Raw genomic sequence first — 15,775 nt, forward strand, 5'->3', positions numbered from 1 at the left:
CTTATTTATTTATTTTGGTTTTTTCGAGACAGGGTTTCTCTGTGCAGCCCTGGCTGACCTGGAACTCACTTTGTAGACCAGGCTGGCCTTGAACTCAGAAATCCACCTCCCTCTGCCTCCCAAGTGCTGGAATTAAAGGAGTGCACCACCACGCCCGGCTCAATCTTAAGTATCTTTCCCCACCATGAATAAAGAGTTTGGACAAGCAAGGACTGTCTCTCTCATCACAGAGTGCCTAAGTATCCTGTAGAAGGCCTCTCCCCACTCCTGGCACTCACCCTGAGCTAAGCTGCCCCCCATCCCCAGCTTATCTGAGCCCTCCCTACTCTTCCCACCCCCTACACCCCCACCCCACCTCCACCCTGTTTTCAACTCTTAGAGGTTCCCAGTGGTGTCTGAGTACCCAGGAATTTGAGAACCACAGCCTCAGAGCTCCCCACCCCCCACTGTTTCTCACCCAGAGAAACATGAGCTGGGGCCCCTATCTTAGGCTATGTTTTACCTCCCCTAAGTGCCATGTTGGAACCACAGCAGTGAAGGGAAATCCAGAACCACATGTGCCATGTGCAGTGTCCATGAGGATGGGAAGAGGGAGTTGGATCCCTGGAGCTGGAGTTTTATACTGTTGTGACCTACTTGGGGTCCTGAGAATTAAGCTAGCTCCCCAGCTTCATATTTTTTTAAAGGTTTCTCCTTGTGAGGCGAGTGTGACTCTGAGAGTCATTCTTAGGATACTCACTTAAAAATTAAAACATTGGCTGCTCTTCTAAGGGACATGGTGTCTAGACTGTTGATAATCTGGTTCTGGGAACCTGATGGGTGCCTTGTGAGCACAGCATGCACGTGGCGCGCAGATGTATGTGCAGGCAAAATGCCCATACTAATAAAATAGAATTAAACATTTTAGAAGTTTGGGGCTGGAGATATGGCTCAGCAGCTGGAAATACTGTTTCCTATTCCAGAGGACCCAGGTTCAAGTCCCAGCACCCATATGGTAGATGTCTTAGTCAGGGTTTATATTCCTGCACAAACATCATGACCAAGAAGCAAGTTGGGGAGGAAAGGGTTTATTCAGCTTACACTTCCACATTGCTGTTCATCACCAAAGGAAGTCAGGACTGGAACTCAAACAGGTCAGGAAGCAGGAGCTGATGCAGAGGCTATGGAGGGATGTTCTTTACTGGCTTGCTTCCTCTGCCTTGCTCAGCTTTCTTTCTTTCTTTCTTTCTTTCTTTCTTTCTTTCTTTCTTTCTTTCTTTTTTTTTTTTTTTTTTTTTGAGACAGGGTTTCTCTATGTAGCCCTGGATGTCCTGGAACTCACTCTGGAGACCAGGCTGGCCTTGAACTGAGAAATCCGCCTGCCTGTGCCTCCCGAGTGCTGGGATTAAAGGCGTGCACCACCACACCCGAAGCTTGCTTTCTTATAGAACCCAAGGTTGCAGCCCAGGGATGGCACCACCCACAAGGGGCCCTCCCCCCTTTGATCACTAATTGAGAAAATGCCTTAAGGCTGGATCTCATGGAGGCATTTCCCCAATTGAAGCTCCTTTCTCTGTGATAACTTCAGCCTGTGTCAAGTTGACACACAAAACTAAGCCAATACAATTGACCCCTTGTCAACTTGACACACAAACATATCACTATTAAGCCTCAATCCTTTTCTTTCTTATTCATCCCCAAGATCTAAATAACTTTAAAAATCCCACAGTCTTTGCAAATTCTTACACATTAAAATTTCAATCCTTTTAATTATCCAATCTCTTTTAAAATCCAAAGTCTTTTTACAATTAAAAGTCTTTTAACTGTGGGCTCCACTAAAATACTTTCTTCCTTCAAGAGGGAAAAATATCAGGGCATAGTCACAATCAAAAGCAAAAATCAATCTCCAACCGTCCAATGTCTGTGATCCACTCATGACCTTCTGGGCTCCTTCAAGGGCTTGGGTCACCTCTCCAGTCCTGCCCTTTGTAGCACACACCTTGTCTTCTAATTTCCAACTGCCTGTACTCTACTGCTGCTGCTGTTCTTGATGGTCATCTCATGGTACTGGCATCTCCAAAACACTGCAACTAGGCTTCACCAATAGCCTCTCATAGGCTCTCTTCATGGTGCCAAGCCTCAGCTCCTTTGCATGACCCCTTCAGTCCTGAGCCATCTGTTGTAACTGAGGCTGCACATGGCGTTCACAGTGCCGAGCCTCAGCTGCTCTTCATGACCCCTTCATGCCTTCAAAACCAGTACCACCTGGGTGACTCTTACATATTACTAAGTCCTGCTGCAGCACGAGGTACAACCTTGGCTATCTCTGGAACACAGCTTCTTTGTGTTCTCAAAAACCACTTCCCAGAAGATTTCACCTCAGTGATGCTGGTTTCTTTTCTTCTTCTTTTCTTCTTCTTCTTCTTCTCTTTTCTTCTTCTTCTTCTTCTTCTTCTTCTTCTTCTTCTTCTTCTTCTTCTTCTTCTTCTTCTTCTTCTTTCTTCTTCTTCTTTCTTCTTCTTCTCTTCTTCTTCTTCTTTTCTTCTTCTTTTCTTCTTCTTCTTCTCCTCTTCTTCTCTTCTTCTTCTTCTTAATTTAATTTTATTTGTAATTCTTTTTTTACACTCTGTATTCCATTCCACCCCTCCCCTACCACCCTCCAACTGCTCCACATCCCACACCTCATCTCCACATGGATGCCCCCACCCTCCACCCCATCTGACCTCTAAACTCCCTGGGGCCTCCAGTCTCTTGAGAGTTAGGTGCATCATCTCTGAATGAACATAGACCTGGAAGTCCTCTACTGTATGTGTGTTGGGGGCCTCGTATCAGCTGGTGTATACTGTCTGTTTTGTGGTCCAGTTTTTGAAATATCTCAGGGGATCCAGATTAATTAAGACTCCTGGTTCTTCTATAGGATCACCCTTCTCAAATTCTTTCAGCCTTCCCTAATTCAACAACAGGGGTCAGCTGCTTCTGTCCATTGGTTGGGTGCAAATATCTACATCTGACTCTTTAAGCTGCTTGTTGGGTCTTTCGAAGGGCAGTCATGATAGGTCCCTTTTTGTGAGCACTCCATAGCATCAGTAATAGTGTCAGGCCATGGAACCTCCCTTTGACCTGGATCCCACTTTGGGCCTGTCACTGGACCTTCTTTTCCTCAGGCTCCTCTCCATTTCCATCCCTGTAATTCTTTCAAACAGAAACGATTCTTTCAGACAGAAACAGAGGTGTGATTGTGGAATGGCAACCCCATCCCTCACGTGATGCTCTTGTCTTCCTGCTGGAGGTGGGCTCTATAAGTTCCCTCTCCCTACTGTCAGGCATGTCATCTAAGGTCCCTTTCCTGTGAGTCCTGGGAGTTTCTCACCTCCCAGGTCTCTGGTGCACTGGGGGGGGGGGGGCGCGAGGCCGGGGTTCCCTCACCCCCCTTCTATTTCCTGAGGTTGCCTGTTTACATTCTTTCTGCAGGCCCTCAGGGCTTCAGTCCTTTTCCCTCACCCAATACCAGATAAGGTTCCCCCATCCAGTTTCCCTCCCAAGTCCCTTCCTCCCTCCCCACTTAACATTGCTTTCTTCTCTCTCCCAAGTGGGACTGAGGCATCCTTACTTGGGCACTTCAGCTTGTTGAGCCTTTTGAATTTTTGAAATCTGTGGACTGTATCTTGTGTATTCTGTATTTTTTTTTCCTGGTCTCTTCTTAATCACTGCTAATTTCTTAGCTCCAGCTAACCAGCATCAATAGTCCCAGTAACACAAAGGTTTGTTTTAGTATTTCTGGTATCTTTTTAATCACAGCTGAATCTTCAGCCCCAGCTAACCAAAACCACAGAATCTTCACAATCAAAACATGGCCCTGATAAGAGTCTTTAATCTTCCCTCTGAAATTTCACAAGCCAGGCCTCCAGTGTCTCAACATTATCTTCCAAGCTCTTACAGAACATCACACAGAGCTCTTAACATTCTAATGGCTCTTCTAGCTCAGAATTCCAAAGTCTTTCAACAGTCCTCCCTAAAATATGGTCAGGTTGTCACAGGAATGCCCCACTATGCTGGTACCAGTTTGTCTTAGTCAGGGTTTCTACTTAGGGTTTCTATTCTTGCATAAACATCATGACCTAGAAGCAGGTTGGGGAGGAAAAGGTTTATTCAGCTTACAATTTCTACATTGCTGTTTATCACCAAAGGAAGCCAGTAGGAAACATCCCTCCATGGCCACTGCATCAGCTCCTGCTTCCTGACCTGCTTGAGTTCCAGTCCTGACTTCCTTTGGTGGTGAACAGCAATGTGGAAGTGTAAGCTGAATAAACCCTTCCCTCCCCAACTTGCTCCTTGGTCTTATGCAGGAATGGAACCCCTGACTAAGACAGTAGCTCACAACTGTCTGCAATCCCTACGTCAGATACCCTCACACTGACATACAAGCAGGCAAAACATCAATGCACATAAAATGAAATAAAATAAAAACACAAGGCACAAAAACATTTTTTTAATTTTAAAAAGTTAAAGCAGCTAGATATTTTATGCTAAGTGTTAAGTGATTATGTCATGGTTTCATTTCTGTTGCTGTGATAAAAAACATCCTGTGGCATGCAGCTTAAAGGAGTAATTTTACTTGGCTCACAATTCTGGGTCACAGGCCATCACTACGGGAACTCAAGGCAGCAGGAATTGTATGTATGTATGTATGTATGTATGTATGTATGTAATGTATGATCACGTTACATCCTCAGTCAAGAGCCAGGGCCTTGAATTAACACATGCATGCTTATGCTCAGCCTCCTTTCTCTACCAATAATACAGAATCTCTTAACCAGAGGATGGCGCCACCCACAGTGGGTACACTGAGCAAGGTGATTCCCCACAAACATGTCTACAGACCAATTTAATATAGACCAGTTCTTCACTGAGACTCCCTTCCCAGATGATTCTAGATCATGTCAATTTAATTTAGTTCAATTCAGTTTAATTGAAAGTTAAAATTAACTATCATAGACTGCTTGGATTCTGTTGAGCCACTCAAGAAAATTCATTGTATCCCAATAGGGCTTATGGGAATCGCACTTTATAGCCAGCCACAGTCTTCTGCTATGTAGACATACACACAGACAAAACACTCATCTACATAAACTGTAAATAAATATTTGTTAAAAATTAAACAACCCAGGCTTGTGGATAGTGTCTTTGTTAAGTAGGGCCCCAACATGCGACTTAGCTTCCCGCTTGCCTGACCTGACATTATCTTCTGGGAGAATATGTCTCCACTGAGGCTCTGCTTAGTTGGCATGTGGAGAAACGCGCCCACAGGTAGCTGGAGTCAAACTGACCAGAAGGATGTCAGGATGATGCAGTAGGGGAAGGTAAGTTTAAGCCTGAGTGTTTTTCTCTACAGTCATCAGTTTAGGGCTTAAAGTCTGATGTAAACAAGGCAAGAATAAGAGATAAAATAGTTCTGCTGGGCGTGGTGGCGCACGCCTTTAATCCCAGCACTCGGGAGGCAGAGGCAGGCGGATTTCTGAGTTCGAGGCCAGCCTGGTCTACAGAGTGAGTTCCAGGACAGCCAGGACTACAAAGAGGAACCCTGTCTCAAAAAAAACAAAACAAAACAAAAAAAACAAACAACAAAAAAAGATAAAATAGTTCTAAAGCGAGCAGATACCAGGTTTCTCAGCTCAAATGGAGCAGGAATGTTAGTCACAGAGCAGAATCGTCGTCAGTCATTGTGAAAACAGTAGTAAATGACAGGCATCAAGCAACACTTGTGAGGCCCGTGCCCTGCCCTCCTGTGGCTCTGTCATTTCCAATCCAAGCTTTCCAAGAACTTGGAGGGAGATTTGGGGATCCTGGCCAGGAAGCAGCTACTTTACTCACTGGCTAGAGCATCTCCAAGGCTAATGTGAGTGAACCTGGAAGGAGCAACCTAGTCATAGGCTCAGGAGGAGGAAAAGGTGAAAATCACTAACAGCCTGTGTAGCAGAGTATGTCCTGGAGGGGAGCATGAGGTGAGAAATCAGCAAGTATACATGGGCAGTTAAGATAGAAGGGGTACAAATCTGAGAAATGGGTCCCCGATGTCCTCTCTGGCAGATGAGTCAGGTCTGTTGCACTTCTTCCTTTAAGACCGTGTCCTCAGAAGGGACATCACCCCCTTCCAGTATGTTTGTCCTTGAGATGTTTCTGGTTGTCCAGCTCGGCGACCAGTGTTACTGGAATTTAGCTGGTGTAGAAGGCAAGGATGTTGTTGCCAAATGCCTTTCTGTGCAATAGAAAAGGACATCTGAGCCAGTGTCAGTGACAGGTTTGCCAGTGTTGCAAAGGAGAAAAAAGATCAGTGGAAAGTTCAGTGCTGTGATTTCCATTGCAGAGTAAGGAAAGGAGGACGGAGCACAATAGAGAATGTTTGCGTGGCTGGAGAGATGATGGCTTTACCATTAAGAATTCACAGTGTTCTTGCAAAGGACCCAAGTTCAGTTTCCAATGGGAGACTCACAACTGCCTGTAACTCCACTTCCAGGGGACTCAGTGCTCTCTCTGGGCTCCAGCGGGTACAGCATGAACATGCAGAACCACACACAAATACAGACATAAACACATAATGTAAATTTTTTAAACACTGTTTTATATAAGAACTGGCGTCATATCTTATCGGAATATAAAATGATAACACCTAAAGACAGTTTTCAATATTTTCAGGACAGAGCCCCCACATAAAGTCCAACCTGCTCTCGGGAAGCCTTCAGAGCCTGTGGCGGGCAGTCACTGGCCCACTTTTTGATTTCCAAGGAGACCCAGCTCAGCAAGGAGGAACCCTCATTTTAGGTCCAGGTGAGCATCAAGGGCAGGTTACTTTCCAGTCCCCCTATCCAAGTCTCAGAGCCACCCACTCGTCTTGCATCCTAGAACAGTGTGGAAATGGAAGTCTTGGGCTAATGAGGTGGCACGGCACACTTTGGTAAGAAGCATCCTCATCTTCAGAGGCTTCTGTGTATTGATGTTTGTGTTTGGTGAGGAGTCCCCATCACTCCTGAGGGACGGACGGCAGGGATTTGAGACACAGAAAGTAAGTTCTGAGTTGCTGACTGATACATGACTATTATGGTCTTTAAAAAGTGCAACAAGGGTCAAAGAGATGGCTCACTGTTTACATGCACTGGCTGCTTCTGTGGGGGACCGACGTTTAGTTCCCACACCTATATCAGGTGACTCACAACCACATGGAACTTTTGCTCCTGGGGATCTGACTGCCTCTTCTGGCCTCCTTGGGCACCCAGACTCATGTGTAAAAACCTCCCCCCTCACACACACAACCACACATAAAAATACACATAATTAAAAACAAAGTAAATCTTTGACAACACATATTCTAAAATTAGCATGGTCCCTGCACAAATTGATGGCATACAAATTCACAAAATATCCCATATTTTTCCTTGGGCGCTCAAAGAAATCTAGAAATTTCCCTTGAAGGAGATGGGGGATCCATATGTGCATAGCAATGCCAGTCTCAACAGAGCCATCTGGCCCAAAGGAATAGGAGTGCACAAGAGCAGATCCCTGTACATTTGTCCAGGAACCATAATGAGGGTGAGGATTCACCCAACAAGCTCTGCATGTTGATAACCAGTGTCTCTGTTACCACATTCAAAAATCTTCAAACAGAAAAACAAACAGACAAAAAAGCCAGGCAGTGGTGGCAGCTCACGCCTTTAATTCCCCACAGTTGGGAGGCAGGTAGATCTCTTGAGTTTGAGGCCTGCCAGGGATACAGCAAAAACTGAAAAGCAAAAATAATAATAATAAATGAGAAAATAAATCTACAGACAGTGTAGATGAGAATATGAAATAAGTTACAAACGTTCAATGGGGCCAGCTAGATAGCTTCCCAGGAAAGGACACTTGCTGCTCACACTTGGAAAGCTGACTCCCTTTTGTAAATGAAAAGAATCCTTATTTTTACTAACCAAACCAGGAGAAACACACAGTTCAAGCCATTGCCAGTGTGTACCCTTTCCGAAGTGAGAACTGTCACATACCACAGGCATCAACAACTTTATTGACTGTGTGTGTCTGAGCCAGAGATGTCTCTAGCTCCATCCTGGTCAGTGGTAAGCTGGCTGTCACCACATTCAAGTTCTGCATAGGCAGATTTTTCATCATTCTTCAGCCTCTTTGAAGTCATACCTGCTAGTGAACATACCTTCCAAGAATTACTAAATTAACACTTCTTTAAGTCCCAGACTGCTGGAAGGAGAGGGCTGACTGAGGGTTTTGGTTCTTTACAGCAGGCACAGCTCTTAGCCATCTCTCACAAATTTAGATCAGCTTAATTTAAAAGAAGCCCTTTGGGGCTGAAGTTGTTTATCAGTGGCAGGTGCATGCTTCCTGGGCTCAGCACCAATAAGTAAGTAAATAAATAAGCCCGTTTTATGAGTCGTATAATTTACCCAAATGCCGCTCATCTACTTGGAAGCTTGTTTTTGGTGCTGGGGATTGAGCCCACTGGGGCATAGCTGTGTGTACACACTACACACAGTTTAAAGTCCCCTTCCCTTCTTCCCTCCCCTCCCTTCTCCCTTCCCCTCCCTTCCCCCTTCCCCTCCCTTCCCCCTTTCTTCCCCTTCCCCCTTCCCCCTTCCCCCTTCCCCCTCCCCCTTCCCCCTTCCTTTCCCTTCACCCTTCCCCCTTCCCCCTTCCCCCTTCCCCCTTCCCCCTTCCCCCTTCCTTTCCCTTCCCCCTTCCCCCTTCCTTTCCCTTCCCCCTTCCCCCTTCCTTTCCCTTCCCCCTTCCTTTCCCTTCCCCCTTCCCCCTTCCTTTCCCTTCCCCCTTCCTTTCCCTTCCCCCTTCCTTTCCCTTCCCCCTTCCTTTCCCTTCCCTTTTCCCTTTCCCTTTCCTTTTTTCCCTTTTTCCCTCTTTTTCCCTTTTTCCCTTTTCCCCTTTTTTTTTCCTTTTTTTCCCTTTTTTCCCCTTTTTTTCCTTTTCCCTTTTTCCCTTTTTTTCCCTTTTTCCCCCTTCTTTCCCCCTTCTTTCCCTTTTTCCCCCTTCTTTCCCCCTTCTTTCCCCCTTCTTCTTTCCCCCTTCTCCTTTCCCCCTTCTCCTTTCCCCCTTCTTCCTTTCCCCCTTCTTCCTTTCCCCCTTCTTCCTTTCCCCCTTCTTCTTCCCTTTCCCCCTTCTTCTTCCCTTTCCCCCTTCTTCTTACCTTTCCCTTTCCCCCTTCTTCTTACCTTTCCCTTTCCCCCTTCTTCTTCCCTTTCCCTTTCCCCCTTCTTCTTCCCTTTCCCTTTCCCCCTTCTTCTTCCCTTTCCCTTTCCCCCTTCTTCTTCCCTTTCCCTTTCCCCCTTCTTCTTCCCTTTCCCTTTCCCCCCTTCCCTTTCCCCCCTTCCCTTTCCCCCCTTCCCTTTCCCCCCCTTCCCTTTCCCCCCCTTCCCTTTCCCCCCCTTCCCTTTCTCCCCCCTTCCCTTTTCTCCCCCCCTCCCTTTTCTCCCCCCCTCCCTTTTCTCCCCCCCTCCCCTTTTCCCCCCCTTTTCCCCCCCTTTTCCCCCCTTTTCCCCCCCTTTTCCTCCCCTTTCCCCCCCTTTTCCCCCCCTTTTCCCCCCTTTTCCTCCCCTTTTCCTCCCCTTTTCCTCCCCTTTCCCCTTTCCCCTTTCCCCTTTCCCCTTTCCCCTTTCCCCTTTCCCCTTTCCCCTTTCCCCTTTCCCCTTTCCCCTTTCCCCTTTCCCCTTTTCCCTTCCCTTCCCTTCCCTTCCCTTCCCTTCCCTTCCCTTCCCTTCCCTTCCCTTCTCTTCTCTTCTTTTCTTGTTTATTTATTCATTTATTCATTTATTTCTCCCTATGTATCCCTGGCTGTTCTAGAAATCAGTATGTAGACCAGATTGGCCTTGAACTCACAGAGATTCACCTGCCTCTGCCTTTTTGAAAAAGATTTTGTTTTGCTTTGTTTTGCAACATGTGCTTACTTTGCAGCCCTAGCTGACCGGAAACTGGCTCTGCAAAGCAGACTGGCCTCAGACTCACAGATTTGCCTGCCTTTGCCTCCTGAATACTGCCATCAATCATTTTGCATGTCTTTGTTTATTTAGTATGTATATGGGTGAGTGTGCCTTAGTTCATTGGAATGTCAGAGAACAACTTGCAGGAGTCTGTTCTCTCTTTCCATGATGTGGGTCCTAGGGATCAAACTCGGCTTAGTGGCAAACACCTTTACCCCCTGAGACATCTCATCAACCCATAATCTTTTCACTCTCTGTGGTGCTGGTATTTTGCTGGGGCCTTGTGCACACTGTGTGGGTGCGTCTATCACTGAGCTACACCCCATCTTCCAGTGTCATATTTTTCAATAAAAAGGTTGCATCCTCAGACCTGGAAGAAGTGTAGTTGGTTTTTTGTTTGTTTGTTTTGTTTTTTTAAAGATTTATTTATTTATTATATGTAAGTACACTGTAGCTGTCTTCAGACACACCAGAAGAGGGCGTCATATCTCCTTACGGATGGTTGTGAGCCACCATGTGGTTGCTGGGATTTGAACTCCGGACCTTTGGAAGAGCAGTCCGGTGCTCTTACCCACTGAGCCATCTCACCAGCCCACTTGTTTTGTTTTTAACTCTGTTTCTCATCTCATGTCTCTGGGTCACATGGCTGTTGTTTTCGTTAGGGTTCTATTACTGTGAAGAGACATCATGGCCACTGAACTCTTAGACAGGGAGACATTTAATTGGGACTGGCAGTTCAGAGATTTTTCAGCATGACACGCAGGCAGATATGGTGCTGAAGAGGTAGCTGAGAGTTCTACATTTGGATGGGCAGGAAGAGTCTCTGGGCCTCTTCTGAAACCTCAAAGCCCACCCCCATTGACACACTTTCTTCAGCAAGGCCACACCTTCTAATCCTTTCAAATAATCCCACTTCCTATGAGTCTGTGGGGGCCATTTTTATTGAAATCACCACAGCCAGGCCTTCAGGGGGTGAAGAATTAAACCTGTTACTATAGGTGTTGCCAGTGGATGTAATGCTTGAAACAATGCCATTTGATCTAAGATTTCAAGCTAAATTCTTGTTTTGAGGTTATGGTTATGCACACATCTTGAATCCTAACACTTTGGGGGCAGAGACAGGAGGATCTCTTTGAGGTCAAGGACAGCCTGCTCTACATAGTGAGTTGCAGACCTGCCAGGGCTATTTAATAGAGAGATCCCATCTCAAAGCAAACAGAAACTCTGGTTTTGTGTTTAAAATGGAATTAACAGGACTTAGATGATAAATTATAACTTGAGTTGATATAGGAGGATTGTGCATACTAGGTATTCTGTAGTAATTGGTTTACTCTGTCTCTTAGGTTAGTTATAGAACATCCTATGAAGTCAATGTTTCGCTCCCCTCTCCCCTCTCCCTCCCCCCCTCTTTATTTTGGCAGTGCTAGGGATGACCCAGATCCTCATGAGTGAGGTAGCCCCCTAGCCCAGGAGTAAATTTTTTGAAGCAAGCAAATTTTTTGAAGTGAAATTTATTAGTACATGTGCTTAGAAAATAAATGCAATTTCCCAGCTGATATATATGTTAGCCCCAGATTCCATCTGTCTTATTTAATTCTACTTGATGAAATTGAATAGAAGGTTAAATTTAGGATGCTGTCCCCTCGGAACTCATAACATATTAAATAACACTCTTATTCAGACATTGCCTTGTCATGGTTAATTGCCATGATGCAGAATTACGGTGGCATTATGTAGGGAACATAAGGGACTCCAGGTAATTAATTTTCCCTCTGGACTATTTAGGAGTTGAAATGCTTCCTTGATCCTCATCAGCTGTGACTCTAAAGACTAGTGTGACGTTTGCCCTCAGCGGTCTGTCCTTGTTCTCTTCCAGGTAACAACATCCACTTTGTGCACCGAGACAGGAATAGGTTGGATCACAAACCCATAAACTCTGTTTTACAGCTTGTGGGGGTTCAGCCTGTGAACTTCATGAGCAGACCTACAGTCATCCACGTGTGACTTTACGTGGCATCTTCCACTTGTGAATGGGCCCTTAAAACGTGAACCAAAATGCCAGGCACTATGGCTTCAATAGGGCTATGAAACACAGAACTTATGTGCCTATAGAACTACATGCTGAGGGACATCAGTTGTCAGAAATGGAACAGACAGTTTAAATCTTATAGCTTCTATAATTTTATACAAAATATATAAAAGTCAAACATTATAAAACTATCATTGTTAATATCATTTTATGATTATCCACTCAATAAAAGATTTTTGGCAACTAAAATATATATAAGAAGGGGGCGCTAGAAAAATCACTCAGTGGTTAAGAGCATTGCTTCTCTTGCAGAAGACCCAGGACCCAGGTTTGGTTCCCAAAACCCACATGGTAGCTCTCAATTGTCTGTAACTCCAGTTCCAATGGATCCAACACCTTATAGCCTCCAGTACACATGCATACATATAGGCAAACACTCATACACATAAAACAACAAATCTTTTGTTTTTCTTTTTTTTTTTTTTAAGATTTATTTATTTATTATATGTAAGTACACTGTAGCTGTCTTCAGACACTCCAGAAGAGGGCGCCAGATCTCATTGCGGATGGTTGTGAGCCACCGTGTGGTTGCTGGGATTTGAACTCTGGACCTTCAGAAGAGCAGTCGGGTGCTCTTAACCACTGAGCCATCTCACCAGCCCAAAACAACAAATCTTTTAAGAAATACATATGTGTGTATAGGGAAGAGAAGTGAAGAAGGGGCCAGATATGATGGCACGGTCTTGCAATCCTAGCCCTGAGAAATGGAGACAGGTCAGGCCTGAGCTATATAGAGAGAGCCTGTCTGAGAAAAAGTCAGGGCAGGTGAGATGGCTCGGTGGATAAGAGCACTGACTGCTCTTCCAAAGGTCCTGAGTTCAAATCCCAGCAACCACATGGTGGCTCGAAACCACCCATAAGATCTGATGCCCTCTTCTGGCGCATCTGAAGACAGCTACAGTGTACTTATGTCTAATAATAAATAATTTTTTTTTTTTAAGAAAAAGTCAGTTAATTGCAGGGAGGAATACATAAAGGGAAAGAAAAGCAGTTAAGGAAAGTTACTCTGTAAACAGTGCAGCCACAGATGGATATGTACTTTTTTTTTTTTTGTATGCTTGGAGAAAAAATGGCAAATAAACACAGAACAACTTTATGTGTCTGTGGTGAAAGTTTCGGGTTCCCCCCCCCCCTGGTTTTTCGAGACAGGGTTTCTCTGTAGACCAGGCTGGCCTCGAACTCAGAAATCCGCCTGCCTCTGCCTCCCAAGTGCTGGGATTAAAGGCGTGCGCCACTACCGCCCGGCAGTTTTGGTATTTCTGCTTGCTTTCCAAGCTCTTTATTTCCCATGCTCTCTCATAAGCTTGGCTGAGTTGGGGGTGAGTCAGGAAAGACTCTTTAAACATTAAAGTGAAAATGCCTGCCTACATTAAACTTCTTTGGAGGTGCAGGTAATTTCTTGCACAGGGGTTACCTCCCAAGTGAGGATTCATTGAACCTCTTACAGACAGCAGATGTCTGCTACCTGTTGCCCTAAGCTTGTTTTGGTGAAATAAGTTGAAGGAAATACTTGGTTTGGTTTGATTTGATTTGATTTGGGGACTGTGCTGGGAATAAAAAAACAAAGTTTTTATGCATGTGAGCACATTCTGTTACCACTGAGCTACATCCCCAGCCCTGGTCATGTTTTAAATATCTAGAACAAAGGGGACCTAGAATATATAAAACTCTAGATTCTTCTAGCAGTGCACATGCATGTGCGCGTGCGCGCGCGCACACACACACACACACACACACACACACATTCTGCTTTCTAAAAGACAATATTAAGATTTTTGGAAAACCTTTGTAATGAAAAGGTATGCTGTGTGATTGATTGGGTATGTTAGCCCACACTCATGATCTCAGCACAGGCAGAGACAGTAAGATGGGGGTAGATACTGAGTTCCAGGCCAATCTGGGCTATATATCGTGAAATTGTGTCTCAAAAGTAACAAAAAGAAGTGTGCAGCCAAATATGGTGATGCATGAGGAAGCAGAGGCAAGAGGGTCTTGGTGAGTACCAAGACAGCCAAGGGCTACATAGACGCTGTCTCAAAAACAAAACAATTAAAGACAAATGTGCATTGGGTTAGGTTGTACAATAGTAAACATCTGCATTTTCTCACCCCAGGTCTGTCTTACTTAGAAAACTTTTCATATTTTACCTCTCAAAAATCTTACTTTTGTCCCAGAAATTCTCATGAAATGTATCATAAAATCAAACCACTGGTAATCCTTAGTGACTGTAGTACTACTAGGACCTTATACTTTTATTTAAAACATATTAAGGCACAAAAATGTATTTTAATGTACTTTTACACGAGTATATATGGACAGTCACGTTTTTAAATCAATAAAAAAATGAATATTTTCAGAATTTAAAATTAAAATTTTTTGTTTGGGTTATTTTGTTTGTTCTGGGTTCTTTGGGATAAGGGAGAAGAGTGTCCATGGAGAGGGGGCTCAGGTACTAAAAGCACATACTCCTCTTATAGAGGTCCTGAGTTTGTTTTCCTGCACCCATATCAGGCCACTCACAAATGCCTAAAACATGAGTTCCAGAGCACCTGGCCTCATCAGCACCTGCATATGGTGTACATATCTGTACTCTGATACACATACATAGCATAAAGTATAAGGAATAAATGTTAAAGCAGCAGCAACTACAAACTTTTCTAACATAGGCTGGCCTTGAACACTCAATTCTCCATTCCCAGCCCTCTAAGTGCTGGGATTATAGGCATGTGCTGTCATACATACCCAGCCTGTTCCTTTCTGAACATAAAAGAAAGAGTAATAGCCAGATTCCTTCTTTGCCTGTTCTAGCTAAAATTTAATGCCAAGGACCAGCGTCAGCCTGGAGAGGGGTTCCTGAGAGATGGGGTTGTCTAGGAGCAGCAGCAAAACAAATCACTGCAAGTCAAATGGTGGGTTATAAGCTGACAGCAGCCTGTGTTCTGCTCAAACAGCTTCCAGACTCTTCTCACCGAGTTCTGCTTTCTCTGGAGATCTCCAGACCGCTCTCTGCTACAGACAACTTTTTTTTTTTTTCAATTCTAAAAACTCTGGACCTCTCATCTCTAGCAGACCCAAAGCCCAGTCTTTTATTTTATATCAATTCAGTCATTACCCCTCTTCTCTTTTGATTATCCCATGAATCAACAACACGTGCCCCAGCTCCTTGATTCTTAGAGGGAGACAGCAAGCACAAACACAGACAATAAGCTAGCTGGTTGGCACCCCCAACACCCCCCTCCCCACATCCTGAAATTGCTGTTGCTACCAGCCCCAGGCCTGGCTCTAAACTCCCTCTGTCCCAGGCTGACCTTGAACTCAGAAATCTGTCTATCTTTGTAAGCATAAACAAAAAACTTAGCTGGATGAGATATTGTCCTGCGATCACCACTTTCTAAATCTTTTTATCTCCTTCCTTAGTATTTTTCTGACAAGCTCGCTCATGGTGCAGCTGCCTCTGTTCCTTTAGATCCATGAAGCTGCTTGTACAATTCATATTGCATCCTTATATTTTTGCATAGTTGAGAAATTACATATTTTTGAACTCATGTTTTTAGCTTGCTTCCCCACAGCCTTAAGGGCTGCCCTGAAGGTCACAGTGTTCTGCCATTTTGCTGAGATACAGACACAGCCTTGCATGCTGGACTCAGTGCTGTCTCTGATTATCATGGAGTCATTCATCTTGGCAAAGAAGACATTCCTTGAAGGAGGAATGTGAAAATAC

General features: G+C 44.7%; 1 protein-coding gene across 3 annotated transcripts in view; it reads left to right on the plus strand.

Annotated features, from left to right (window-relative positions):
* Prxl2c (peroxiredoxin like 2C) overlaps positions 1-15,775 on the plus strand; it is a 36,979-nt gene that overhangs the window by 8,426 nt on the left and 12,778 nt on the right. For 2 of the 3 annotated variants that reach the window (XM_021180672.3, XM_029468611.2), the window contains 2 exons: positions 6,673-6,804; positions 11,842-13,150. In XM_021180672.3, coding sequence (XP_021036331.1) covers positions 6,673-6,804; positions 11,842-11,969 — 260 coding nt within the window. In that variant the 3' untranslated portion in view covers positions 11,970-13,150. Of the gene's footprint in view, positions 1-6,672; positions 6,805-11,841; positions 13,151-15,775 lie in introns of those variants that run through there. The other variant, XM_085831011.1, reaches the window with a different exon arrangement.

Source organism: Mus caroli, unplaced genomic scaffold (genome assembly GCF_978045245.1).
Source record: "Mus caroli unplaced genomic scaffold, Mus_caroli_1 scaffold_15, whole genome shotgun sequence".
In the NCBI taxonomy this organism is placed as follows: domain Eukaryota; kingdom Metazoa; phylum Chordata; class Mammalia; order Rodentia; family Muridae; genus Mus; species Mus caroli.